At 43.8% G+C, this 26,076-nt stretch overlaps 2 protein-coding genes across 9 annotated transcripts in view; one reads left to right on the forward strand and one right to left on the reverse strand.

Annotated features, from left to right (window-relative positions):
• The first annotated feature begins 164 nt into the window (after nucleotides 1–164).
• Nucleotides 165–18,485, forward strand: F2 (coagulation factor II, thrombin). 3 transcript variants are annotated; one of them, XM_083864137.1, is made up of 15 exons: nucleotides 165–261; nucleotides 8,677–8,781; nucleotides 9,683–9,846; nucleotides 10,834–10,858; nucleotides 11,083–11,133; nucleotides 11,627–11,732; nucleotides 11,814–11,944; nucleotides 13,503–13,799; nucleotides 14,158–14,271; nucleotides 14,548–14,671; nucleotides 15,148–15,315; nucleotides 15,634–15,807; nucleotides 15,924–16,102; nucleotides 17,359–17,429; nucleotides 18,174–18,484. In XM_083864137.1, exons 2-15 carry the CDS (start codon nucleotides 8,703–8,705, stop codon nucleotides 18,315–18,317), a joined length of 1,827 nt encoding a protein of 608 aa, XP_083720263.1. In that variant the 5' UTR covers nucleotides 165–261; nucleotides 8,677–8,702; the 3' UTR covers nucleotides 18,318–18,484. The 3 variants fall into 3 exon arrangements, with proteins under 3 accessions (XP_083720263.1, XP_083720262.1, XP_083720264.1); XM_083864136.1 differs by lacking the exon at nucleotides 165–261 and adding an exon at nucleotides 4,498–4,520; XM_083864138.1 differs by lacking the exons at nucleotides 165–261; nucleotides 9,683–9,846; nucleotides 10,834–10,858 and adding an exon at nucleotides 4,502–4,520 and having other exon boundaries at nucleotides 18,174–18,485.
• Nucleotides 18,486–19,686: 1,201 nt separating this feature from the next.
• CKAP5 (cytoskeleton associated protein 5) overlaps nucleotides 19,687–26,076 on the reverse strand; it is a 51,142-nt gene continuing 44,752 nt past the window's right edge. For 5 of the 6 annotated variants that reach the window (XM_083863691.1, XM_083863693.1, XM_083863692.1 and 2 more), the window contains 5 exons: nucleotides 25,910–26,044; nucleotides 25,291–25,374; nucleotides 25,037–25,196; nucleotides 23,226–23,380; nucleotides 19,687–22,088 (listed from right to left, as the gene is read on the reverse strand). In XM_083863691.1, coding sequence (XP_083719817.1) covers nucleotides 21,834–22,088; nucleotides 23,226–23,380; nucleotides 25,037–25,196; nucleotides 25,291–25,374; nucleotides 25,910–26,044 — 789 coding nt within the window. In that variant the 3' untranslated portion in view covers nucleotides 19,687–21,833. The remainder of the gene's footprint in view (nucleotides 22,089–23,225; nucleotides 23,381–25,036; nucleotides 25,197–25,290; nucleotides 25,375–25,909; nucleotides 26,045–26,076) is intronic. The other variant, XM_083863694.1, reaches the window with a different exon arrangement.

The raw sequence follows: 26,076 nt of genomic DNA on the forward strand, positions 1-26,076 counted from the left end.
TCCGCCGGCCCGAGCGCCCAGGCCCGGGGGGCGGCCGCGGAGGCGCGGGGCCCGAGCCACCCCCGCAGGCGGAGCCCCCCGTAGGTGCGAGCCGAGGCCCAGAGCGGGCGGGATGAGCGGCCCGGCCTTCCCGGGCCTCGGGTTTGTGCCTTCAGCTGTCCCCGGCGTGTGTGTGTGCCCTGCGGGACAGCGGTGCGGGCCCTGCGTCGCTGGTAGGAACCAGAAAAGAGCCTGTCGCCCTGCTTTATGCCAGTCGTGACGGTACGTCCTAGTAATACTGCTCGTGAAACAATAGGAATGCTGCACGCGTTCTGGCTGTGGTGAGAAATCAGAGATTCGTCCCTCTTCCCCAGTTTGAAAGGGAAAAATATCATAAAAGTAATAGTTTACATGGCAGAGCCCCAGGATTACTGCATAGCAGAGTATCCATCTCCAGCAGTGTTCATCTTCCTCTTATCCAGCAGCAATCACATCATATAACAGCCAGCATTAATTCATCCATTATGCCTTTGTGTTTGTGCAGGGGATCCCGAGGGCTCCAAGGCAGTAGCTGATGAAACCACAGTCCTCAATGTTAACAATGTTAACACCAATGTTTGGTGTTAGCAGGCTGTCCACCAAATATTTCCACGGGCTGCAAGAAGCTGCCAAACATGAGCCGTGGCAAGCCAGGGTGCTAGGCACTGGAAATCACCATGTTGAGCCCATCTCAACCATGTTAAGACCAGTGGCAGGTGCAAAGAAGAATTGGATGAGGGTATGGATTCAAGATCTGCAGCAGAAAAAAATTGGAAATGGGACAGCAGGCAGCAGCAAGTCCTGGAGACCTGGAGCTGTTGTCTCCCTCAAGCAGGGTTTGATTCAGTGCTCCCTTGGTTGGCAAACCATGCAAGGTGCTTGCTCTTGCCAGTCCAGCCCAGAAGTGCTTGCAGAACTCTGCTGGCAGTACAACTGGGCAGAAACCCCAGAAGCCCAGTCCTACAGAAGGAGAGACTGTAGAGATTTGTGAGAAGAAGGGCAAAGCTTTCAAAAATTTCAGACTGGCATTCCCAGAGCATGGAGGGAAGGGCTCACTGGAGGGGCCTGAGTGGCAGGAGGAGTATACAGAGCTGGTGGAGGATTATTCTGGCAGCCCAGGCCTCCCTCTAAAACCTCTGTCCCAAAAGGGGATGATTAGGCACAGGTGATGCTCCAGGGAGTATGATAAAGCCTTCATGTGGCCCTGCCACCCCCAGAAGCACCACTTTGTCCACCCTGGCCACAAGCCCCTCCTGCACAGTGTGGCAAGAGCTATAGGTCCGAGGGGAGCTTCAAGGCCCACATGGTGGCCCACGGGGCTGTGTGGTCATTCCAGTGCACCCAGTGTAACAAGGTTTGCTGCCCCAAGGGATTTGCAGGTGTTGGAGTCCAGGGCATCCCTCTGGGCGCCCTGGGAAGTCACAGACCTCGGTAGAGAGGCCTGGGACCCAAAAAAGAGGGTCTGGGGTCTGTGCAGGGGGATTTGCCTGGCACAGAGCCCAGGAAGACACAGGCTTTGATTTTGGTCCATGAGAAAAACATCCAACAGAGAGAAGAATTGCAAGTCACAAAGGTGTTACTGAGAGTAGTGTAGTTATCACTGTGCAGAAGATTTTGTAGTTATGGATTTTTAGAATGTAGATGCAAAGGGACAAGATGGTGATTTTAGGGCAGTGCCCTGGGTTCTTCTTCTTCTCCCTTGGCATCCATCTTCTGCAGTGACGTGGGCACAAAATAGTTTCAGTGGATTGGATCAAAGTAGAAATGACCGTGTTAGTATAGGTGATAGGCATTGGCACAGAATTGTAAACAATGGGTACGTAGTTATCTGTATAAGAGGTAGCGACCTCCCATCACAGGGGGGAGTCGCCTTGTGTCCGAGCTGCTGAGAACACCATGGCCGGACACAGGGGAGTCGCCTTGTGTCCGAGCTGCAGTGGACATCATGGCAGGACACAGGGGAAGGGGAGTCACCTCATGTCCAGGCTGCTGTGAACATCTTGGCCGGACACAGAGAATTGTAAGATAAGAACTAATAAACAACGCGAGAAACCAGAAAACCAAGACCTTGAGACTCCTCATCATTCTCGCGCCGAACACCGAGCACCGAGCTCAGCACAGAACACAGAGACACAGAGTCAGACAGCAGACCCTAAATCCTTCAGAGGTCCAGAGGGAAAATCACTCCCTTCGTGCCCACACGAACCACCAGCCAGCCTTGGAATCTCGGGTGAGGAAACAACCAGATTAAACCCCGAGATGCAGGAGCACCAAGTCCCACACAGTGGCCAGCACCCCTTGTCCTGCCAGCAGTGTGGCAAGGCCTTTACACACTGGCTCTCTCTCTACATGCACAGGGAGATCCATTTGGCCTAGCTGGTCCCAAGGGGTGCCAGTGTGCCCTGTGTGGGTGTTACCTGGCCAACCCCAGCTCCTTGTGCAACTACATGCACCTGCACATGGGAGAGTGCACTTTCACCTGCAAGCAGTGCAGCAAGTCCTACACCCTGGCCACTAAGCTGTGGTGCCATCAGAAATCCCACCCAGCTGGCAAGCCCTGCAAATGTGAGCTCTGTGGCAGGGGCTACACCCTTCCCCAGAGCCTTGTGCACCATGTGCTCACTCATGAGGTGGGCAAGGACTCTGAGGAACTTGTCCCTAGAGTGGCCTCACTTGCTGTGGACCTACCTCAGGCAGCAAGAAAGAAGCCACAGAGGAAGGGCCAGCAAGGGCGACTTGTGGCAGAGCCCACCCTGCTCATGGTGTAGGTGCTGAGGCCAGTGAGTAAGGCTGAGCTGCTGATCATAGCCAGCAGTCACTGCATTGCTACTTACCAGTCTCAAGGCAGATCCCAGATCCTGGGGCACATGGGACAAAGGCTTGTGTCCATCAGCAAAGGATAAAGTCAAAATCATCCTTTCTGAGTATGAGGACAAATGTATTAGGATGCAGGATGAGGCCTCACTCAGTGACATGGTCATCATCCAGGAGGGGATGGGCTTCAGGAGCCGTGGAAGAAGTGGTAGAGGTCAAGACTGATACCTGGCTGTCTCAACATGCCCTGGCTGATCTTCTTCTGTACTTATTAAAACAAGGTTAAAAAACAAAACCTAGCTTTCTCATCTCTCTGTTAGCAACAAGGCCCTGTGGCTCAGCCCCAGGCAGAATTAGCAGTCTTGGAGGTAACTGCCTGTATAAACATGGGTCTTTGCAGTAGCTGCTCATTGAAAGTATGAGCCTGCACATGCCACATGCTGGGCCTGGCACAGAGAAGGCACTGGCTGTTTATGGGAATAACTTCCTAGAGAAGACACAGCGTTAATGAGCAGTGCTTCTGTTCTGCCTGTGTTACATTGTCAGTCAGTGACAGTGCACTGTGGGGAAGGCAGGAAAAGTCTCAAAGCAGTGACTTTGAACAGTGCCTTCCTTTCAAGTTTTTTAATTACTTGTTGCTATTCAAGCGGTTTCCTGGGCTTTTACCCTTGTAGCTAAGCAACGCTTCTGATCATTTGAAGCTCATGCTGGTGCCAGACATTACTGGTAAGCAGCTTCCCAAGTGTTTACAAGGTACCTTGTAATATGAAGAGCATTTTTCACAATTAACAGAAGCAAAATCCTGCCTTGGAGCTGCATAGGGCTGAGTGTTCCTTCTCTGTTGTCACCTGGTTTGCTTGCTGTCAGTTTCCTTCACTTACGGTGACCAGACAGTCTTTCTGAGGACATGAAAAAGATGGTTCTGTGCCTCACTGTGCAATTTTCAGGGCTCCCAGCTGAAAGGCTCCTCACCTCTACTACATAAAGGTTGACTAGTTCATCACTGCACAGAAGATTTTCTATTTCTTTTCCACGTTCAAGTTGGGTTCAATATTTTTTCCCTTGTTTCTCTGCACACATTCTTGCTTGCTCTCTTCCTCTTCTTTCCTACCCCTGCACCAAAACATTAAAAGACAGCACAGCCAGAACTACATCCCAATATCCTCTCTGCTCCATCTTCTTCAGTGCCTATTTTCCAGCTGAAGCAGGCTGATGTAAATTAGTCCTGCTACAGGAAGGAAGTGCACAGCTATGTCAACTTGACCTCCTAGGAAGGGCTGACAATACCACATCTAACAGGTCTTTCAGACTTGCCTGCTCTGCACTCTCTTTTCACATAGGAACACCACTTTCATTTGCTGAATCCTCAGTTTTAGCTATTCTTGTTCTCTGTCTTATGCCTTTCAAACATCCGCAATTCCCCAATTTTTTTTTGTTTAGCTTTGCTTAGTGGCTTTAAATTCTTTGGATTTCTTATGCCCACTGAACAAGAGAAAATATAGAGGCACCAAGGAATCATAAGTAGCACAGTTCCCTTTTGGGGTGCTATGAATGCCGTTACGCGACACTCCTAAAAGCTGCTCTTTGCAGTTTCTACATAAATTTTTTCATTAACTTTTTACAACCTATTTGCAGACAAGGTGCTACAGTGAGATCCATGACACTTTGATGTGATGTAAAGATGGAAGGTGAGTTCAGTTGATAAACCTTTGGGTGTCCTTATTTTTAATTATTTTCTCTATAGGGGCACATGAGCTAAGAATTCCCTGAGTGCGTGGAGCACAGGCATGTGAGGGGGCTTGTATTTGAAGCTGCAGTGCTTCCTACTGTTCTGTCTTTGGTGCCTGTCCAAACTCAAATATTGACACAGCTGCAGAATGTTCTCACTGGAGCTGGGCTCATGTGCTGTGTTTGAAGCATGTGCCCTCTGTCACAGCAGAACAAGAAGAGAAGGGGGAGCAATGGGGGAAAGGAGCAGGAAGAACCCAGACCCCTATTGCCTAAATAGCTGGCCTGCTTCTTTATTCTAAGGTAACAGGAGAGAAATAAAAGGAGCAGTTATGAATTAGGAGGTCTTCACAGAAACATTGTTCACCTAACAGTTGATCTGAGTAGGTGAGAACATGTCTGTGCCGTGCTGCACGTATCACTTGGCTGCAAGATAAACTTAGCTGGCTAATTCTGAGGAGCCCATAGGTGACTCCCATGGTGGTGATATCACCACCGTGTCTTTGTCTTAGAAACAGCATGTTCTCATATGAACAACCTTTTGCTTGAGAGCAAAATGATGCATAAAGTTGTTTACTCCTAGGAAATTCCTATAAAAGCCTTGAAGACCATGGTGCTGGTGAACCTCAACATGGATGGGATCTGTACAGGGTGCTGTGCCCTGACTAGATAGCTATGCAGTGCTCTATAGCTTGGTGTTTGCAGCATCTGAAGGGCTGTGGGATTATCTAATGCTATGCCTTTTCTTGTATTATGTCCAATAAATAGTATTTTAATGCCTATATTGTGGGCTCTGAGTGCTTTTTTTATTGGGATCCATAACAAGTCCTCATGCCAGTGCATTACATTTGGTGCAGTTGTCAGGATCCTGGTGAGAAGGGAAAAGGGATAGCAAGGAAAAAGGATGTGTGCCTGCCTGGTGCCACATGCTGGTGTAGGGAGGAGTTACACAGTTTGCTGCCTTTCAATGCCAGTGAAGATTATTTGGGCCAGCAGACACACGGATTACCCAGCTGGCTGGAGATCATGCACAGGCATTACCATTACAGATCTGGGCAGCAAGCACACAGCTCTCCTGGGTGGTGAAGTCCGCCATGCTGGCAGGGCTTCACCAAAGCTTTGGGGTGCTGCTGGAACACTCCTGGGTGACAAGTGTCAAGGTGTTTTGGATGATTGGGGTCCTTCCTGTTGGCAGGGCCACACCAGGTGTCAAGCATGCACCAAGTGTTACATTTAAAGGTATGACACCATGGTCAGGGTTCAGCCCCTGGCCAACTTGTAACTAGCTCAAACCTGACCAAGGTGTTTGAATGAAAAGGACCAGGCTGCAAGGAAAGGAGACAATTCTCTGGGTCCTGAAGTCCTCCCCCACCTGGCAACTCCCTGGCCCTCAGGGACACGGAACTCCTGTGTGAAGGGATAAGGGTTTCATCTTTCTGATTGTATCCAAGGTGTTACTTTGATCAAACTGTATAACTCACTTTAGGAACAGACTGATAAATGCCCCAACTATTGAACCAGCAAACTGTATCCATCACAGAGCAGACAAAGGTCCAATGAGCCAAGGCCAAACCCCCTATATTCTGCTCATTCTGCTCCCTGGAAATTGAAAAAGTAGTTACACAGGGAAAAAAAATAATAATAAAAAAAGGTTTACTTAAAAAGAAGAATCAAGACATAGAAGGAAAGATCAAAGCTCCCAACTGTGTTACAAGCCATAACTCTGGATGGTAAAAGTATCTTAAATCCCTTGTCCTAAGAAAGAAAATAGCATCCATCATTCATGGATGAGTGAAGGCAGAAAGGAAATGAAATTATAAAAATTTGCTAACAGGAATGGAACAGTTAAATGTTGGAGGGGTGGGAGTCACCTCTGGAGAGGTGATACCTGATGCATGCTGTGCTGCTGCAGAGGCTGACCACAGGAACGGGAAAGGAGGAGCCCTAGAAGCACATTATAGAATGAGAAAAGGCCACAATGTGAAGACTCAGCAATTTTAATTACTGACAGTGTTGTGAGACACCAGAAAAGGGCTAGAAAGTGTCCCAGGATGTAGTGAAAATCTCCAATTACAAAGCAAACCCAAAATAAAGAAATAGAAGACACCTAAGTGATAGATGTAGCCTTGAATACTGTAAAGATAAAAGGTTTCAGCAGTCACAGTTAACAATCTAGTTGCCCTGATAGGTGGGTTTGTCTTGTATGGGGGGGAAACTAGTACAGCAGCTGGAAAAGAAACAGCCAGACACAGTGACAGAATCATCATCAGTTTCAGTAAGGGCTTTTCAAACAAATGCTTAAGCAACAAAATGAATGTAGGAACCAGAACAGAAGTAATGCTAAAGGAAAATAGCATAGGTAAGTATCAGAAGATATTTATACCTGTCTGATAACCAAGGTTAACTTACAACAGCTTAACTGCTGTATTGTAGCACTTAGCCTTATATACTGCATGATCCCATGCAACGTGGTAGGACCTTTTCTGTAAAAGACAGACAAGAAGGGGGTAAAAATCTATGCATAACAAAGTCAACTTATGCTGCAGTGTAAAGGCTGTCTGGTTATTATAAAGAAAGGACAGAGATGCAGAAACAAAAAATAAAGTGATTGAAGATATTGAAAGTTTCTTGTGCCTCCTCCTCCAGTGAGGATTGGAGGCGGCTGTGTGGAACACAGCAGCAGCTCTGTCCCCACCACGTTTGTTTGTGCTCTTTCCTGTCCCTGCCTGTGCTCTCTGCCTAAATGCTGCTTCCCCTGCTAAGTGACATGGGTATTTCTAGGGTTGTGTCTAATCCCATGCACACACTCTCCACCTAGGTCATTTCCACCCAGGGAATGTCAGCCATTCCTAAAGGTGTCTCTCCAACATCCAGGGCGGGGAGTAGAGATGTGTGTGGATGAGAACAGGAGACACTCTTATGTGAGGAGGGAAACCTCTGCAACTGCTCTTTGTACCAGTGTCCAGAGTCATTCCTCAGCCACCCTAATGCTAATATTTGCACTCCTTCTATGGAGATAAACATTACAGATGTATTAGCTGCACAGAGGCACAGCACAAAATATGCTCCCTGCTGGCAGGAAGCACTCTTGTTCCATGTGGCAATTCCTGAGACTACCCCCACACTGCCCTGCTTTCTGTTGTTTTTCTACTCTTGCCAATGGTCTGCTTGCTGTAGCAATCATTAGAGCCTTCCCAGCTCTGGTAGTCCAATTCTTGAGTTAATAGCTGATGTCATGACATCTAGACCATTTCTGTCTCCCTGTTCCTGGAAGCCCTTGTTTTCCTGGCTGGTTTGGGGTGTGCTAGCTCCCTGCTCGTCAGAGTTTCTGTTTCCTTTTGGATGGACTTTAGTAGATTCCACTGTGGGGGGAAGGGGGAGCCTAGCCTTCACGCCACTTCATCCTCCTCCACTCAGCTGGGAATTATAAGGCATTGGGAAGAATGCATTGCCAATAGAACTGCTGACCTAACTGGGAGGAAAATTAAATTCCCAAAGGGCTGTCAAAGGCACCCCCTTCTGCTCCTTGCCATAGGCAAGGGAGAAGGAGGAGTACTGAAAGTGTGCGTTGTGGTGCCAAAATAGCTGAGGCTGAGCTTGCTGATAACTGCAGGAAGGAAAGAACTGAGAACTAGGGAGAATCAGGGGGGCTTGCAGCTAAAAAGAGAAGGACTGGGAATGGCTAAGGAGGTCTCAAAGTCTTCCTGTGTTCAAGGCTGCTAGAGTACAGCCTCTGAGAAGGGGCAGGGACCTGAACCAACATGGTGGGGAGGCAATGATAGTGCCAGGGGCTGCATGGGAGCAAAGCCAGGGAAAACGAGCAAGCTCTCTGGCTGGGATGGTTGTGAGCTGGTAGAGGTACCTCTTTCCAGCCTGAGTTCTCCCTGTGCCCTGGGACAAACTTAACATCTTGCTACTTATGCCATCTTCCTAGATATGAAATAGGAAGTTAAGTAAGGAAATGAAGATGCTCTGATGGGAGGAAGAGATGCCAAGAGAGGAGGGATAAGAGCCCCACTGTCCCTGACACACCATGACCTGGAGTCCTGTTTCTTCATTCTGGTTCAATATTAACCCAGCAGGGCTATGACTCTGCTTATTCTGCTTCCTTTGCAGCTCCCCTGCAGCCAGGGCTGTACAGCATGGCGCACACCAAAACCAGCATTCTGAGGGGCCTGCTCTTCTCCAGCCTTCTGCACCTCACCTTGAGCCATGATGGAGGTAAGACTCAAGGGCAGAAGTACCAGTAGATGACAGGAGGAAGAGACAGAATTAGTTCTTTCCAGGGGTAGCACAAGTGGCAGGTTTTCTTCCTCAAGTCAGGAGGACAGGCTAAAAGCTTGAAGTTTGGAGCAAAAGGGTGCTGAGAATGGAGTGAACATACAAGGATGTAGCTGCATCTGTCAGCTGGTGACAGCAACTGAGTGGATTTTGTGGGTCACCTGGGAAATGGCAGGGAAGGGGACTGTGGCTCAGTCCAGGATCAAGTATAACACAGCTATGGGGCTTTTGGGGATTGAGTTCTTCAGCTGACCTAGGTGATTTCAATTCTCTGTTGCCTCCCCAGTCGTCCCTTATTGACACTTTAGGTCATGCAAAATAAGCCACCTTCCTGCTCACTGCTCCTTTTATTAGAACCTCTGTCTTTTCTTAACATGAAGTTAAGTCTTTTCAGACCCACTACTGTGTGTGGGAAGACCTGTCTCCAGGTCTCAAATCAGGGGCTATGAACATGAGATGGAACCAAGCTGTGCTTATCATAGTGGTCTGAGGCTGGCAAGACAGAAATACAGTGGTTGGAGACAGGGACAGCAGCAAGCTCAAAGCAAATAAGCTCCTATTTATCTACAAATGAGCAGAGCAGTTTTGCTGAGGAAGCAGTGTTCCTGTCACTTCTGTTCCCTAAGTGGTGGGAGCTGTGACAGGATGAATTCCAGAGAGCCTGCTCTGATCATCAAGTGTAAATCTGACAGGGCTTCTCCTCTCTGTGTGGTGCGCTGGGGGAGGCTGGGCTGTGGGATCACCACATCAGCTGCATGTGGTTCTTGGAAACTGCAAGGGGAGAAAAAGGTGCCCTCTGGCTGTGAGCAGCCCTTTGACTGGCAGTGTTCTGACCTGATAGTTTTCCTGGAAAAGGGGCAGGCATTGTCACTGCTCAAGCGCCACCGACGTAACAACAAGGGATTTCTAGAAGAGATGCTTAAGGGAAACCTGGAGCGAGAGTGCCTGGAGGAGCTGTGCAATTACGAGGAGGCTTTCGAAGCCCTTGAATCCATTGATCAGACGGTACGTACCAGGAAACATTCCCCAGCCAGCCCCTGTAGGAGACACCAGCAGGTTGTACACACAGCCAGGGGCTAGGGTTGTAATGGTCAATTCTGTGAACCAAAGATGAGGCTGATGTGTGCACACCCCAAGGCAAGCTCAAGGGAGCTTCCCTTCTTGAGACAGTGCAGGGAATACATCTGAAAGCTCAGGTTCTTTTCTCTCCATCTCTATGCATGAAGTGACAAGGTGCCATTGGTCCTGAATAGCATCTTCCATTAGCTCAGTGTGGTACCTCACACACGTGAGCTGCTGTCCCAGACACTCCCAGAAGCACTGGCATAGCAGCCAAACACTGAGTGCAAGTACCTCAGACTCCTTTGAGCTTAAGGTTTTGCATGTCCTGTCCCTTTTTCCAGTTTCCAGACTCACTCACTCTGCCAAATTTGTGCTGCATCCTTTTGGGATTTGCTTCTATCCCCAAGGCTGGTGGCCCTGCAGAATTCCACAACCAAAACTACAATAGACAAACAGTTAGGAGCCTAAGCCAGCAAGACACTACCTCTGTGGAGTACTTCAAGAGCAATCAGCCTCAAGGCTGCATAGTAGAGATGTAGATCCAAAGAGCTGAGCAATACCTACATGTGATCTGTGGCCTTAGAAATTCCAGGTTCAGCTGTTTGGACTTCTGCACTGTAGCCCACTGCTCTACAGAAAGCTCTGCTTGCTCTGCAGGTTGATGAAGGTTGTAAACATCTTTGGTCTCTTTAGAAACAACACAACAGTACTGTCTTGATTCTTGAGTCTGATGTGTGGGAATGGGGTTTCGTATCAGATTTTTTCTTTCACTCCATATTAATTGGTATAAACAGAGCTAGGTTAGTCTTTTTTTTTTTTTTTTTTTTTTTGTGATGCGACATTCTCTTACTGGTTTGAATTGCAGTAGCCAAGAAGGTTTGATGTTTTGTGTCCCTAAATATATTTTTTCTTTTCTTTTCTTTTTTACAGGACATATTTTGGTCAAAATACCAAGGTAGGTTGTTTTGAGTCTTGCAGGTACTCTTATCCCTTAGGATGCACTGTCTCATCCTGGAGAGATGGCTCCCTCTTTTGAGAGCTCACTTTCCAGGGCTAAGCACTTGTATTTCATCTCTAGATGATAAATGGGTTCAAATGATGATGCTTATTTGGATTGGTGATGATGCCTCTCAAGGCATTACTTTCATATAATGTGTCTTTTTCTTCTTATTTTGCTAGTATGTCAGGGCCTGAGAACGTCCAGGACAGTTCTGGATGCTTGTCTAGAAGGTATGAACTTCATGCTGACTTCAATCTTCTAGATACAGTGAGTGCCAGGAACTTGCTTCCTGCAGAGATTGTACAGAAAAAAAATTAAACTCATGTTGGAGAAGCCTTCTAATTATAAAGAAAAATACCAGAGAAATTTAAAATTATTTCTTACTCTATTTCCCCACTAACCATTTCAACAAATAGTCTGGCCTATGCACTAAAATAGCCTGGGGTAAATATCCTTATCCTTGTGACAGTTAGGGGTGAGCAGCCTCTCAGAAAGGCTCTGAGCCAAAGCAAAGCACAGAGTCCTCAGGGATAGCTCTCTCTGATGAGACTGAGAAAGCTAAGGCCGTGTGCTCTTCTCAGGGGAAAAGGATGCCTCTGCTTGCAAAGGCTCATGCACCCAAGCAAAAGTTACAGGGATATGTGAAAAGGTACTTCTCACCTTGCAAAATGCAACATCCAGTTCCACTGACTCTGGCTTACACTGTGTTGGGATTTTTGACAGGTAACTGTGCTGTTGGGCTGGGCCAGAACTATCAGGGAAAAATTAGCCACACCAAGTCTGGAATTGAATGTCAAGTGTGGACAAGCAAATATCCACATATTCCTAAGTAAGTTCAGCTCCTGCATACCCCTTAAGAGTTCTGCAGGGCGTCCTTCCTTCCTAGCCTAATCAGCTTTGTCTCTCACAGATTTAATGCCACCATTTATCTCAACCTCACTGAGAACCACTGCAGGAACCCAGACGGTGACTCAGAAGGCCCATGGTGCTATACCCGAGACCCAACAGTGGAGCGGGAGGCGTGTCCCATCCCCGTGTGCGGTATGCACTGAGACTGACACTGAAGTAGTCAAGGAGAGGGTTAAGGAGGGGGAATGCTTACATGAACAGAGGTCAGTAGGAGTAGAGAAGCTGCATCTTAAAGGGTAAAGGAGCTGAGGAAGAAGTCACCGAGTTGCCCATACATAATGAGCTGCTTTCTCTAGATTATGCTAATCTAGGTCTAAATTAAAACCAGTGTCAGCAGTCCTGTGGAATGTACTACAGTATTTTCTAGTCAGTAACCCCAAAATCCTGGCCCAGTTTTCTCTAATTTGTGACAGCCATGAGTCATAATGTTTCTTGGTCTGAATTCCTAGCTTTAGGACAAAATAACTACAGTTTGTGCTTGACTGCCTGGCTTAACATTCTCTCCTGTGGAAGTGTGCAGTTTAATACTCAGAATTTCAAGTAAAGAGAAGATGCCCTTCTCTCATCATTGCACTGGACATGGAAGACTATCCCCCTACACTTACACATTCCTGTTTCTCCCTAGTACAGAGCTATGTCCCCTGGGGCTTGGCCTCGGTCTCAGAAGAACTGGTAAAGGAGAGAACCTTCTCACATAGCAGGTTTCTCTTCCAAAAACAGACTAGAAACAACTCATAAGCAAAAGTTAGAGGTTAGCAACCATTTTGACATGGGTTATTTTGAAATTTTAAAAGCCATTACCATTACTCTGGTCTGCAGAATCTAACAAACTGAGAAATACTGTTCTGCTTTGAGGCCATCAGGCACCTGTGCTACCTCTGTTCACCAGTTAATATCTGACCTGCAGTATCTTAGTTACACTTCCACGTGCTTGGACATAGCAGGATTAGAAAAGCCTTGGTTTTGTGCACAGTTCTTTTATAATCATGTTGACATGACTCAAAAAACAAGCAGCCCCACTGATTAAGGTGAATGCTACTTGCCTAGTGACTGTTGTACACCAGAATAGTCAAATGGGGTCTCTCTTCACATGGGGACTACTCCCCCTGTACACAAGAAGGCACCTTGAGGCCAAGCAAGAAGAGACTGGATACCCACTCTTTCAGGAAAACTTGGAGTCATTAGGACATTTGAAAGAAAAAAGTGTGAGAAGTCTTGCAGGGAAATTTTTCACTTATCATTAGATTTTGAAACATTGGCAAAAGTTAAATTTGCCATTTTAGTAGAATACCACAGTAAAAGGCTCCCCCAAATACGACCTAGTTAAGCATTGTATAATAAGGTATTGGAGAACCTAATATAGCAGAATTATGATGCCTGAGACATCAATCCATCCCTTGAGCTGTTTCTCAAAGATGCCCCAGAAGGGAACAGAATAGTTCCTCATATCCTAGGGACAAAGAGAAGTGTGATGAATAGTGCCAGCCTCACTTCACATACTGCTGGACCACCTCTGACACTGCCATGTTTTAGAGGGCCATCACATGCATGAAAACACAGTGGGAGCTCCAAAACATAATGGGAATCCCCACGGAACTCCAGGCTTTAGTAAAGGGGCTCTGGTGCTACTTGTTAACAGCACTTCTGAGTGCACAGCTATGGCTTACATCACAGCTCTCTGTCTTTCCAGGTGAAGCTAGAACAACAGTTCCATTTACTCCACGGGCCGTAGAACCTGCACCAATGGAGCCTTGTGAACCAGAGAAAGGCGTGCTTTACACAGGGACTCTCTCAGTCACTGTATCTGGAGCTAAGTGTCTGCCGTGGAACTCTGAGAAAGCCAAAGAGATGCTCCATGGAAAACACGTTGACCCAGAAGTGGAGCTGAAAGAGAACTACTGTCGGAATCCAGACAGAGATGAGGAGGGTGTCTGGTGTGTCACAGATGAACCACCCTACTTTGACTACTGCAATCTGCACTACTGCGGTGAGAAGTCTGCATAGGTTTGGGTAGGCACACATTTGAGGCAGTGACAAATAACAGGAGTAGAATGAAATGTTAGGTTGGGAGGCATAGACAAGGATGTATGTGCACCATGCACATGGGAGTCCTGTTTGTCCATATATCACGTGTACTATCCTGCCTTAAGAGCACAGCACTGTTACCTCTCTCAGGTGTTCTCTTCTCCCTGAAAACTCAGACTTGTGGACAAGCACACTAAAAAACACTGGTGTTTTAAAACATCATTCCTTCATCAGACCCACTGTGTAGGGAAGGGAACATTGCTGATAATTATGGCAACTACACTTAAGTCTTTTACCATGTTTGTCTTTCCATCTCTCAGACAGCTCACTAGAGGATGAGAACCAAGAGTCTGAGGGACTATCAGGACGTTCTACTCTTCCTAAAGAGTTTAAAACCTTCTTTGATGAAAAAACTTTTGGTTCTGGTGAAGCAGGTGAGCAAAAACTCTAGATACAACATGTCTGCAGAAGGACTGTAGCTTCTTCCTATTCACTGTTCCTCAGAAACATCAGCTAACCAAAAGCTGTTAAAATCAGGGAAAGATACTTAAATTCCTTGAAGGCCTCTCAGAAGTCAATATCCAGTTCCAATTATGGAGCTAGTAAGCACTTCCTTTTTAAGATCTTCCAGTTTTCCATGCTGCCTGCAGACAACAATTCTCCACTGTGAATCAGGTAGAGTAGCAAAGCCAGATTGCTTGTTTTTTCAGATTGTGGTACCCGTCCTTTGTTTGAGAAGAAAAAGGTAACAGACCAAAGTGAGAGGGAGCTGTTGGATTCCTACACAGGAAGAATTGTCAATGGGGATGACGCAGAAGTTGGCAGCTCCCCCTGGTAAATATTGTCTTTGCATTTGGGCATTGTGTCTTCCTTCTCTTCAGCTCAACCAGGCAGAAATAAAAAGGCTTGCCTATCTTGGGCAGCATGCACTAATTACAGATTCTAATCAAAGCTTCTCCAAGTTATTGACAGAGCAGTACTAAAATAGCTGCAAAAAAACTCACCTCTTGAATCAAGTATGCAACCACCAGAGAAAACAACTGTGTTGGTGTATTTCATCTTCATGTCTTCCTCTTTCCAGCTTTGCTGGAATAAAAAGGATGAGAAACTTCTCAAGGTGAAAGAAATGGGGTAAATGGCCTACTACATAGGATATACATGTCCAGGGAAGACTTTTGCTACAAAGCTACTTATGCAGTTTTGTCAGTATAGTGCAATGCTGTTTCCTGCTCACTGCCACTTCTGCACTTTGGCATGACACCAGGACTCGTTTAGTCCTGCTAAGGGCTTCCTCCCTCCTCATCTCTCAGGCAGGTGATGCTCTTCAAAAAGTCTCCTCAGGAGCTGCTGTGTGGTGCCAGCCTCATCAGTGACAGCTGGATCCTGACTGCTGCTCATTGTCTTTTTTATCCACCCTGGGACAAGAACTTGAGTACAAGTGACTTATTGGTGCGGGTTGGCAAGCACGTAAGAGCAAAGTAAGAGTCTGAATGAAGTGAGAAGGAACTAGGCTTCCTCTTGAAGTAACGAGATACTTTGGAGTTGGGCTGTCATTCAGGATCCAAGGAAGTATAGCTAATGTTACATGCCTCTCAATAACAGGATCTAATGGGGCTGTTATTCGCTGCTCTTGCTGATCCTGAATGTTAAAGTGAAAAGGAACAAGGAAGCCTAAAAGGGTACTCCTATGTAAAGACAGCATTGTCCCAGTGGGTACAAAGCTGAGAGTATCATAAACTCCAGAAGAGTCTCAGCTGCTACTGTACAGCGAGTTCTTTCCTTCATAACTATTTCAGATACGAAAGGAATAAAGAGAAGATTGCTCTGTTGGATAAAATCATCATCCATCCCAAGTACAATTGGAAAGAGAACATGGACCGAGACATTGCACTAATGCACTTAAAGAGACCCATCAGCTTCAGTGATTACATCCATCCCGTCTGCCTGCCTACCAAAGAGGTCGTGCAGAGGTGAGGAGAAGAGACAGAGAAAAAAAGATGACTTCTCAAGGCTATTTGCAGTATGAGTGCCAGGCAGGAGAAAGCTGTAACAATGCATTTAATTACACTTGTGCTTCCTTCCACAGGCTGATGCTGGCAGGTTACAAAGGGAGGGTAACTGGCTGGGGAAACTTGAAAGAAACATGGGCCACTAACCCCTCCAACCTGCCCACAGTTCTGCAACAGGTCAATCTGCCCATTGTAGATCAAAGTACCTGCAAAGCATCCACCAAAGTTAAAGTCACTGACAACATGTTCTGTGCAGGTAAGTAACACTGGAAGCCACAGGCACAACTTCCCACATTAAGTCAAGGGCTCTGAGCTCCTGGTGTGACTCATGCAACAAGGTTACTTTCTGATAAATTTGTAAATGCTCTCCACAAAGAATAACTTCCTTGTGATAAGAACTTTCTCAGCTCTCAGAAAACATGAAGGCTGGAGAACTTAAAGCTAGGAATAAAGTTTGCAACACCAACCTGTGTCAGGCACTAGTCTAATAGTACTAGCTAACAGCAGCAGCTATGGGACAACTAAGCACAAATAACGTTATCTTTTCACCAGTACACAGAGCAGTTCAGTGACTTCCTAAATTAAAGCCTGCACATCCATTATCCTATCTACTAGCTTGTCTCAATCTTTTGGAGCCCATTCATACTTATGGCCACAGATTTTGAAGGCTCCTACCTTCCTAAATCTCTTCTAGCATCATATGCATTTCGAATGAGAAGGGGACATGGAATTCAAGTTACCAAGAGACTATGGATTTATGTACCTGTTTAATAGTTTCTGCTGTATTCTTCATTTGTGCAGATTATCACTTCCTACAAGCAAGCCTTGTGATTTTTGACTAAATTTGTGGTGCTTGCATCTAAATGCATGTGATTGCTTGAGTTAGGATGAAAGCCAATTACATGAGTGTGCTGAAAATAGAGAGCTCTTATGGATTCTTTTTGTAGACAACATTCTTTGAAATAGCTGAGATGCAGATATACAGAAAAAATGGAGACATGAGTGATGGGAAAATGCAGAGATACTATCTAGTTCATCAGGAATGAATGGAATCCTCTTCCTCTTCATACTGGGACTTTAGGAAGAGAACCGGGGAGAGGAAAAGCAGAACTTACAGTGACAGGAAGGTGAAAGTGGGGACATCAATGTGTGTCTGTAGAAAACAGGAGAACAAAGAAAACAGATTATCACAAGTAAGTTTCTAAGACAAGAAAAGCACAGTAGCTCAAGCTACAGCTGTTGTACAGTGTTGGTGCATCTAACACTTAACGGCAACTCTGATGAAAATACAGGAACGAGAGCACAAAGGGTGGATTCAAGAATGCTGCAAAGACAGATGCAGTGTTAGAATTTTTACATATATGAAAAACAAAAGTCCAAGAGTTGATAGAATCAGTAAACAATCTTACGGGTCCCAAAACATTTATGCCATTTATCCCAAAACTTTAAAGAAAACATGGTCAACACCAGCCACTCCCCCTACAGTCCAATATCCATTTTTCTTGCCTGTAGGTTACAGTCCTGATGCATTAAAGAGAGGAGACGCCTGTGAAGGGGACAGTGGGGGACCTTTTGTAATGAAGGTATGTTCAAGAAGTTCAAGCTCATAAGACATATGGAGATAGGTTTGTTCTACACTGAACTTCATAGTCTAAAAAACAGCAGCAGAGTTGAGCCACTGCTGAGTGGCTGAAGCAAACCCAGCTCATGCCCAAGGTGAGCAATGGAGATGAATCCCGCAGTCATCTAGCCCCATTTCTATACTGAGCTCTCAGCATATTATAGGACCTGCAGGACCCATGAGTGATGGCCTATTCTTAATTAGATATTTAAGAGTAGAGACAAAGTGACTCCAATAAACTCTGTTGGAGACGCCAGTCTGAATCCCAAAGTAGCTTCCATCATTAAACAGGCTGGGGCACATCCAAGGTTTAGATCTGAGAGGGCAACCAAGCTGCTAAACAATCCAGAGCACAAGTCTTATGAGGTGTGGCTGAAGGAGCTGGGCTTGCTTAGCTTGGAGAAAAGTAGGTCTCAGGGGAGACCTCCTTAAAGGAGACTGTAGCTAGGTGGCACTTGGCCTCTCCTTCCTGTACAGCAAAGGACAAGAGAAAATGGCCTCAAGTTGTGCCAAGGAAGGTTCAAGTTGGATATCAGGAGGAATTTCTTCTCTGAAAGAGTGCACTCAGTGCTGTGGTTTAATTAACATGGTGGTGTTTGGTCAAAGGTTAGACTTGATCTTGGAAGTTTTATCCAACCTTAATGATTCTCTGATTCTATCAAAGTCTCTTGCTCCTTGTGCTAATCCCATTTTTTCTTGACTTTAGAACCCAGATGACAACCGTTGGTATCAAGTGGGAGTAGTTTCATGGGGAGAAGGCTGCGACCGAGATGGCAAATACGGATTTTACACCCACGTATTCCGCCTGAAAAAGTGGATACGAAAAGCCATCGAAAATCATGCACGATAGATGAAGCATTTACCTTCCTTGATCTCAGTTTTGTTACAATGCTCCACTTTAAAACATAAGCATAGAAGATCCTGAAGTAAAACAAGTTATATCCTTACAACTTGACAAAGGAAAGTCTTATCTCTTGAAAATAAAAGCTCTGAAACCCATCTCCTTCCTTTTATTCACGCTGAGTTTAGTTGCAGTTAGATCTAAGTCATGACAGTAGCCAGGAGTACCATAGCACTAGCTATACTGCTAATTATTTGTTGTGCTTCAAATAAATTCTCCTCCCTTCCATCAGCTATAATCAACAGGTTCTGGACCTCACATAATGGCCTTGTCAGTCACAGCAAGTAAGATTAATGCCCTCATGCACTATCCCTTTCCACCCTTCAAGACAACTAATTTTCTGTTCTAGTTTTTGACCCACGTATGCATTGGAAATAACCACCCTACGGTATCTGTGGCATTACACAAAACACCAATGCCAGAAGTAGAGCAATTGGAAGCTGTTTTGATCAGACAAACACTGTTCTCAGCTACAACAGCAGGCAATAAATACCAGGACCACTGCATGCAATCCATCCTACAAAGGAATAGCGGCTTGAATACATTAAGCAGCACTTCCAGTAAGTTCCTACACAGCAGGTGGTGCTGGGTCCTCATTGTGTATTTTCCACTTGCATAGCAAGATTCTGAAGGAAGCAATTCATGGAGTCATTGTCAAAGCCTGCAATGGAAGCATCCTGCACTATACGTGTTTGCTTGTGTTATAAAGGCTGTTTAGGGATCTCTCCAAAAGCAAGATTCAGTCTTTCATAAACTCCTCTTTAGCAGGAATTTGTGGATGACTGAGGACCCGGAAGTGGAGCAGTAAACACAAATTCTTGACCACCCAATTTGTTCAGCCCAATTTTCTACAAAGACAATCAACAGATCAGAAAATTCTCCTTGCTCCTTATGGCAGCGCATTTCTAAACTTCTCACTCATAGTGCCATAAAGTCACAGAAACAGGCAACAGTGGAATTAGTTGTTCTAAAAAAAATTATTCATCAATTAATTTCTGGCCACCTCCTTTTAGATGGCTCATCTGGGAACCAAGCTGAAGCAGCCCAAACTTCATTGCCCAAATAAAAGTATAAAAACCAACCTCTCAAAGAAATCTGAACAAAACTTCAACAGCTCAAGTTTCATTACCTTTTAAAGTCATTGATAACCACAGACATTGAACACTGAAAACGTTTAGCCCTTCTTATGTTTAAATTTTAAGCCTCACCCCCCTTCACTACTATCAAATAATCTGCGACAAAAGAGGGGAACCATGACCATACAGTTTCTGGAGAAAGTCACTGTTCATATTGATTTGTTACAAACAATACAGAGGAATCATTTTTAAAATTCAGTTTAATGTTATTTAAATATTGTTTGGGCTAAAGATTAGGCTTTATTAATTTATGTGCACAAGTTTTAGTTCAGAACTCCCAGGATATTGAGTCCAACCAAACACTACAAAGACACAGGGCAAAAACTCATTCATAAAAACAACTATATCTTCCGCTACTCAATTATTCCTGTATTTCACTTCTGATTCAGCTTCAAATTTAAAATAGTTTATGCAGGTTTGCAGGCATTGCTGTTTTAATATCCTGAGCTAATATTTAACAAATAGTTCTTCAGAATGTCTGCTGAATATGGAAAAGGAACATATGAATTAATTTAATTTTCACTAAGTTTCAGAGAGCAGCTAGTAATTGAGAGGTAGTGGCAGTAACTCTAGTGTCAGCCAACACAAACTATTCACAAACTGCCCCAATTTAAGTGCACAAAACCATAGCACTTACCAATAAGGGCCAAACCTCCACTTGTAACAGAGCTCTGTTCCATAAGTGCATGCTCATTTCAGGTTATGAGAGGAGACTGTGACTACTAAATCGGGGCAGTGGAGCAATGAATGGCATCATATCAGTTAACACAGGATGGAGAACGCTTGCGATCACCTGCTATCACAGTGTGCAAACTCACCATAAGCACCAAGCAGCATTATGTCAACTGCAACCCCAGCCTAGGGGTCCTGTGAAAGAAAGATTTCAGACATTTGCAGAAGCTCTGGCATAGATCTGTTGTACAAGTACTAATTTAAAGCCACTGTTTTACTGCAATCAGGCAAGACAGTTTCAGTAATGGCTCTTACGCAGAGACTGCTGGTCCACATAGCAAACAACAAAAGCAGCAGTTACATGGAACAGATTAAAATCTAGTGCAGAGTGTGTTATTTTAAGCTTGCCTGTCCAACTCTTCAATAACTCTGTTCTAGCTATGGAACAGATGTGCAATTTATGCTTCACAACCAGTTTTCACATGAAGTGCAGTAGTAAGGTGAAAATACATCACCTTCCTAGAAACGAAAGGGCTAGAAAGGATACACAGTGTGCCTTTCTTAATCTTCATTATTTGGAGCTTCTGAAAAAGGCTAATCACTCATTAAAAAAAAAAAAAAAAAGTGGGTACCACTTTTGCAGACTAGTTCTATTAGGTGTCTTAGTTACAAACTGATAACATCTGATGTTTAAGAGCAAAAAGAAGTAGTGAGTGAGGTTTACCTGCATGAGAAACACTGCTTAACCAGATGAGCTCAGGATTAATGAGTCCATTGACTGTACACCACTGCTACTCTATTCCATATCAACAGCAGCAGGCTCCCTCAAAGAAAGCTCCCTCAGATGGGACCACACAATCTGGGTAAAGGCATCACAAGGACCAGATAATTCAAAATAAGCATTTCAGCAAACTAAATATTTTCAAGTTACAGAAACTTATTCCAAAAACAACAAAAAAAGCAACTATATGAAAAATGTACTACTGCTCATAGAAGTAAGAGTGCAAAATCTCAGGACTGCACCCACAGACAGTATATTTCCACTCATCTTCCTTATAGTGTATCCAAACCCCAAGGTTCATGCCAGCTTAGTTCAGTTGCTAGATGCCCAGTCACTAACATTCAGGAATAGAGAGTGACCTCTAACCAGCAGTCGCTGCTGTTCCTATAGAGGCTGGTATAGTTAATGCAAACTTTATTTACAAAAGACACTTAAATTAGTTACTTCATGCCATGTGTCCATACAGAATCAACAGTTCAAGGATTACATGGAGAAGAATTCACAAAATTAAAAGTGAAATCACTAAAGGTTTTCTAAGAGTTAAGAACTAGGAAAAGATTTTAAAGACAACTTTACAAATAAAAACCCCAAGTCATGAGAAACTAGTCTGAGCAAGAGGATGGTTGTTTACAGGTCTGTACACTAAAACTAATACACAGACAGCCTTCTATTGTCAAAGAGATGCTCATTGAGAAGCAGATTATGTACAAATACTTGTGCCACAATGACTCAACCCCCCAAAATCCACTGTATTATACATAAACCAGTTTGTATACATCAGGCCTAAACGAGGCCATTTAGCTATGAAGACTTCTAGTTTAGTAAACTAAAGCTGAAGACAGCCCCAAGCAACAGTGATACTGTCTCTTTGCATCTCTATTTGCGACTGCTTTTTATTCTCTCCAATCGTTTTTTCAAGTCATCAATATTGGCTGCTGCAGAAGAGGGTGAAGCCAGGGTAGTTCCAATGCCAGAGGAATGAGTCTGATTGGAGTCCAGGTCCAGATGTTGGTACTGCTCCCGGGACTCACGCAGCTGGGAGAGCTTACTGTGAAGCATATCTGTAGAGGATGCAACTGTAGGGAGTGTTGGCTTAGAGAGCAGAGACGTCAGAGGGGGTCTGTCTTCCTGCTATGAGGGAGGAAAATGAAGTGTTAAGACACACAGAGTGGTAAAGGCCATATAAAAAGTAGAAATCATAATCAATGGCTTTTCAAGGAGCACTACACCACAAGTGGATCTAGAGCAATAAAGTCAGAACCATGCAAAGCTAATTACAGTACTCAATTCTTATCGTCTGAGTAGTTAATTTTATGTCAACAGGGACAAACAGAAACTAGTCTTTCAAGATCAAAAAAATGTCTTCACACCAGAGTTTTACTGAGACAGACTGCCAGTCTCGAACAGCCTAAATTCTAACACAAGAGAAAAATCTCTGCCTATGTGCAACATCAGCAGACAATGAATTTTCTGGAAGAATGAAAAGAGGAAACTTTAACTGACTGGCAAGACCGAACCTGTCAAAGACTTAAAGTGTCATTCCACTGTTATTTTACCAATTGATATTTCCATCTGACTTACTTACCTTGTTACTATCATCTAGGAAACATTTTCCCTCCTCAGAGCTCTAAGCTGATACTCAAATTTGTGTCAAAGCTTAAAACAGTGATGCATCTGGATGACTATTCCTAGAGTGAACATCACTTCTCACGTGGCTGAATTAAAATTTCAGGAATTGGCACTAGATTCCCAACACACAGATCACTGAACTCTAAGAAATTTTGGTTCACAGGTTTCCAATGCTAAGCTCATTCAGCATTCCTGTACCTCAGTATCCATACACTCAAAATGTAAAAAGTTTTAATTCAGCTCTCATTGTTGTTTCAGAGCAGAAAGATCTAGAATTTCCACATCACTCATCTCTGAGGTGTTAACTTTTAGAGAACAGTTGTTTGAACCTTTTTGAGACTCAGCCTCCCAGCAAGGAAAGATAATTAACTACAGGTCTGTAGAAACAACTGGCACATAACACCAGCGATGCAGACAGAGTGGACTGAAATGTAAGCCTACATGGCCAAGTAATGAGCTTAAAGTCATTTATACTAGGCACAGTGACATGCAGTGAGTAGCTAGGACATGCATTATAAATGAAAGATCGTAAATTCTGACTGGAATCTGCTTTCTGGCATTTGAATTCTTAAAAAAAAAAAAAAAAGGGCAAAACAAATGCATCCCCAGGGGATTTACAAGTGTTGTCAAGTACAATACCTTTGCGTTGTCTAGGCCACAACGCTGCCTGAGGATTTTTAATCTTTCCAAGTAAACTGAAGGCCCCACTTCCTCCCCATTTGTGTTTCCTATAGATGAAGATACAGTGTGGGTAGGCGCAGGAACACATGTTCCTTCCATTTGAGGAGAAATTCCTGGAGGATGAGGGGAAGGAAGGAGGAAAGTTAAAAAAATTTAAAACATCAGAAAAGCATAAACCTCTGGGTCCGTTCCCTGAAATAAGATGCAATGGGTGAAGAAATAACCAACCTATTATTTGTTAGTTATTTGCATTTGCTAGTATAGACACACCTGGTCTATCATTTCTTTGCAAAAGTGAACTGAAAACCAAGAAAAGAAACAGAGAAATTTAAGGAGTGGCTGCAGAGCGGCTCTAGAAGTGCTGAAGCCAATAGCTGAAGAGAACAGTGTGGGGAGAGGAAGATATTGATGTGCATCAGCAGCGATCATAATGTTCAAAGGGAGAACTGAGCAACTGGCAAGGTGGGAAATACTTGGAGTTGTCTGTTGTCTTCTAGTTTAGTTGTACTTTTGGGCTTACCACTGATTCTAACCTCTCTTTATCTCCCATTTGTGCAACCTGAAACTTTTATTCCGACTCAGTCTCAAAGAGCGATTTCTGGAATGGACACAACAAGGTTTTTAAAGCTTCCCTACCAAGAGACTAGGTAGAAAAGGTAGAAAAGGAATTTACACGATGAAAAAACTTTTTCCATTATTAAAAGAAATGCAAATTCTAAGACTTAGCATGGACAAAGATTTGTTCTCACTAATTTACTACAAGGGTGTTTAAAATAGATAAAAGGAAAATTAAGGTTAAGCATTTATACCTTACTCTACATAAAAGTACTGTTGCAATATGGAACGGCATGTTTTATATCAGACAAAGTTAGGGAAAACAAAAAAGACAACTATGGTGCATAAATTTGGGTCTGAAAACTCTTGAATTTCTCAGTTGTACAAACTTTCATGATGAAAGGTAGAATTTTCTGTCCTGCATGGTTGGACACATTTGGGAAGGTCTGAAAGAACCTCATATCATCTATCTTTCTAAAGGAATCTACAATACAGGGATAGGAGAAAGATAGAAAAAAGGCTAATGTTTCACAGGACACTGAAATGAGTAAGAAATAAAAGTTAGAGGTAGTTTTACTAGACTGTGTATCAGCTTTTACTGGCAGCTAATAATTTGTCACATTCCTTCCCTAATATTTAATTAAATACCCCTTTGTATCTACCTGCAATGAAAAGACTCAGCAATCAACAGTTTTACAGTAATTCATCCAACTAAAAAGCTAATTTATTGGAAAGAGATCATCACAAATTCTGCAGAAACTGTTCATGCTATTTAAAATATCATTAACACAGAAAATACTACTATTAAAAAGCCTCTTATGTATTTTTACTAAAAAGGTAAAAGGAGATTCTGACAGCTGCTGCTACTGTTTTAAACCAACTCTATACCTTGCAGAACTAATTCTTCATACCAGACACATGAAACACAGGCTAATGTTCAACCCACACCACAGGATATGGATTAGAACCACACGTTTGCCAAGCCTTTCAGATGTTTTCTACATTTAGTGTGGTTATAACTTCTTTTTCTGTAAACAAATACTGCATACTCCCTACAAATGGTGCCTCGTGAAACAACACAAGCAGCAAGAAAATACATGGCTTGTTTCAGAAATCCATAAATGTATGCAAATATTAATTTCTACCAGGAGACACGTAACTGTCATATATCTGCTCCTATACTATAAACCAATCAGTTTTGCTATAGCATGTACCTGTGGAAGTAGCAATGCGTCCTTTCCCTTCCCGTTCTGTTTCTATCAGTCGGAGGCCTCTTTCCACATAGCTTTGGAAGAACTGAGAGGAATTTTTCAGGAAAGGCTCAATGTCTGCATCAGAATATTTCTTTTTGTATTCATACAGTTCTGCCAGACCCTGGGAAGGAAGAGTTGCTATGTATTACTAGAACTGCTGCATACACCAATTCTAGTGTATCATGTTCTCTTTCTTGCAGGAAGGGGGCACTCACCTCCTTGGTGTTCTCCTTTGAGCCAATCTTCTTAAATATTTCTGCCAAAATATCATTGACTTTGGCTTTTGAAGCCTTTTCCTCCTAAATAAATAAACAAAAGGAGATTTTTAATACAAAGTGAATAAAACCAAACAGAAATCAGACAAACCCATGACACCCTCAGACCTGATAGCTGGATACAGAGCTTCCAAAGGTGAAGAAAACCTTGAAGTGATCAGAGTTCTACACAGCCCCTTTATACACAGAACGTGAGCAAGGACATAATGAAGCTGTAGGACTCCTTCTGAGAAGTTAACTGTTTAAAACCTGTTTTGGATATGGCTAACTTTTAGTAGATCAGATACAGTACTATGCAGCATAAAACTTATGCTACACATCTGAATTTCCTGGAGAATACTTCATCCTGGGATATCCACAGAATACTCAGGTAAACACACACAACAAATTCCCAAAACAGCCGCAAATGAAAATTTTGCTTTAGAAAAGTATTTCCAACATTATTTGCATGTTGAAAAGGGAATTACTACTTGATAAAACGCAAACACAAAATTAACTTTATTTCTTAAATAAATTACTTTACACTCCCTTCCCCTGCCAACAGATTTTCTTTACTTACTATGCGAGAAGCTCCTTTTTCTGTATCCTTATCAGCTTTTCCAGACTGGTCCATGGCGTGCTTCATTACTCTACAAAGGTGAGCTTCTAGCTCAGACTCATTTTTGTTGTCTATCATTGTTAAATGATCTAAGATCTAAAATGGGAAAAGAGGGGAATTAAAAAAGA

The sequence above is a fragment of the Zosterops lateralis genome, assembly GCF_965231275.1.
Source record: "Zosterops lateralis genome assembly, chromosome: 6".
Taxonomy (NCBI): domain Eukaryota; kingdom Metazoa; phylum Chordata; class Aves; order Passeriformes; family Zosteropidae; genus Zosterops; species Zosterops lateralis.

Excerpts from the sequence above, each read along its gene's own strand:
- F2 (XM_083864136.1), top strand. Across the intron at positions 14,672-15,147 it reads GAAGTTGGCAGCTCCCCCTG|GCAGGTGATGCTCTTCAAAA; the intron begins GTAAATATTGTC and ends CTCATCTCTCAG. Across the intron at positions 16,103-17,358 it reads TGACAACATGTTCTGTGCAG|GTTACAGTCCTGATGCATTA; the intron begins GTAAGTAACACT and ends TCTTGCCTGTAG.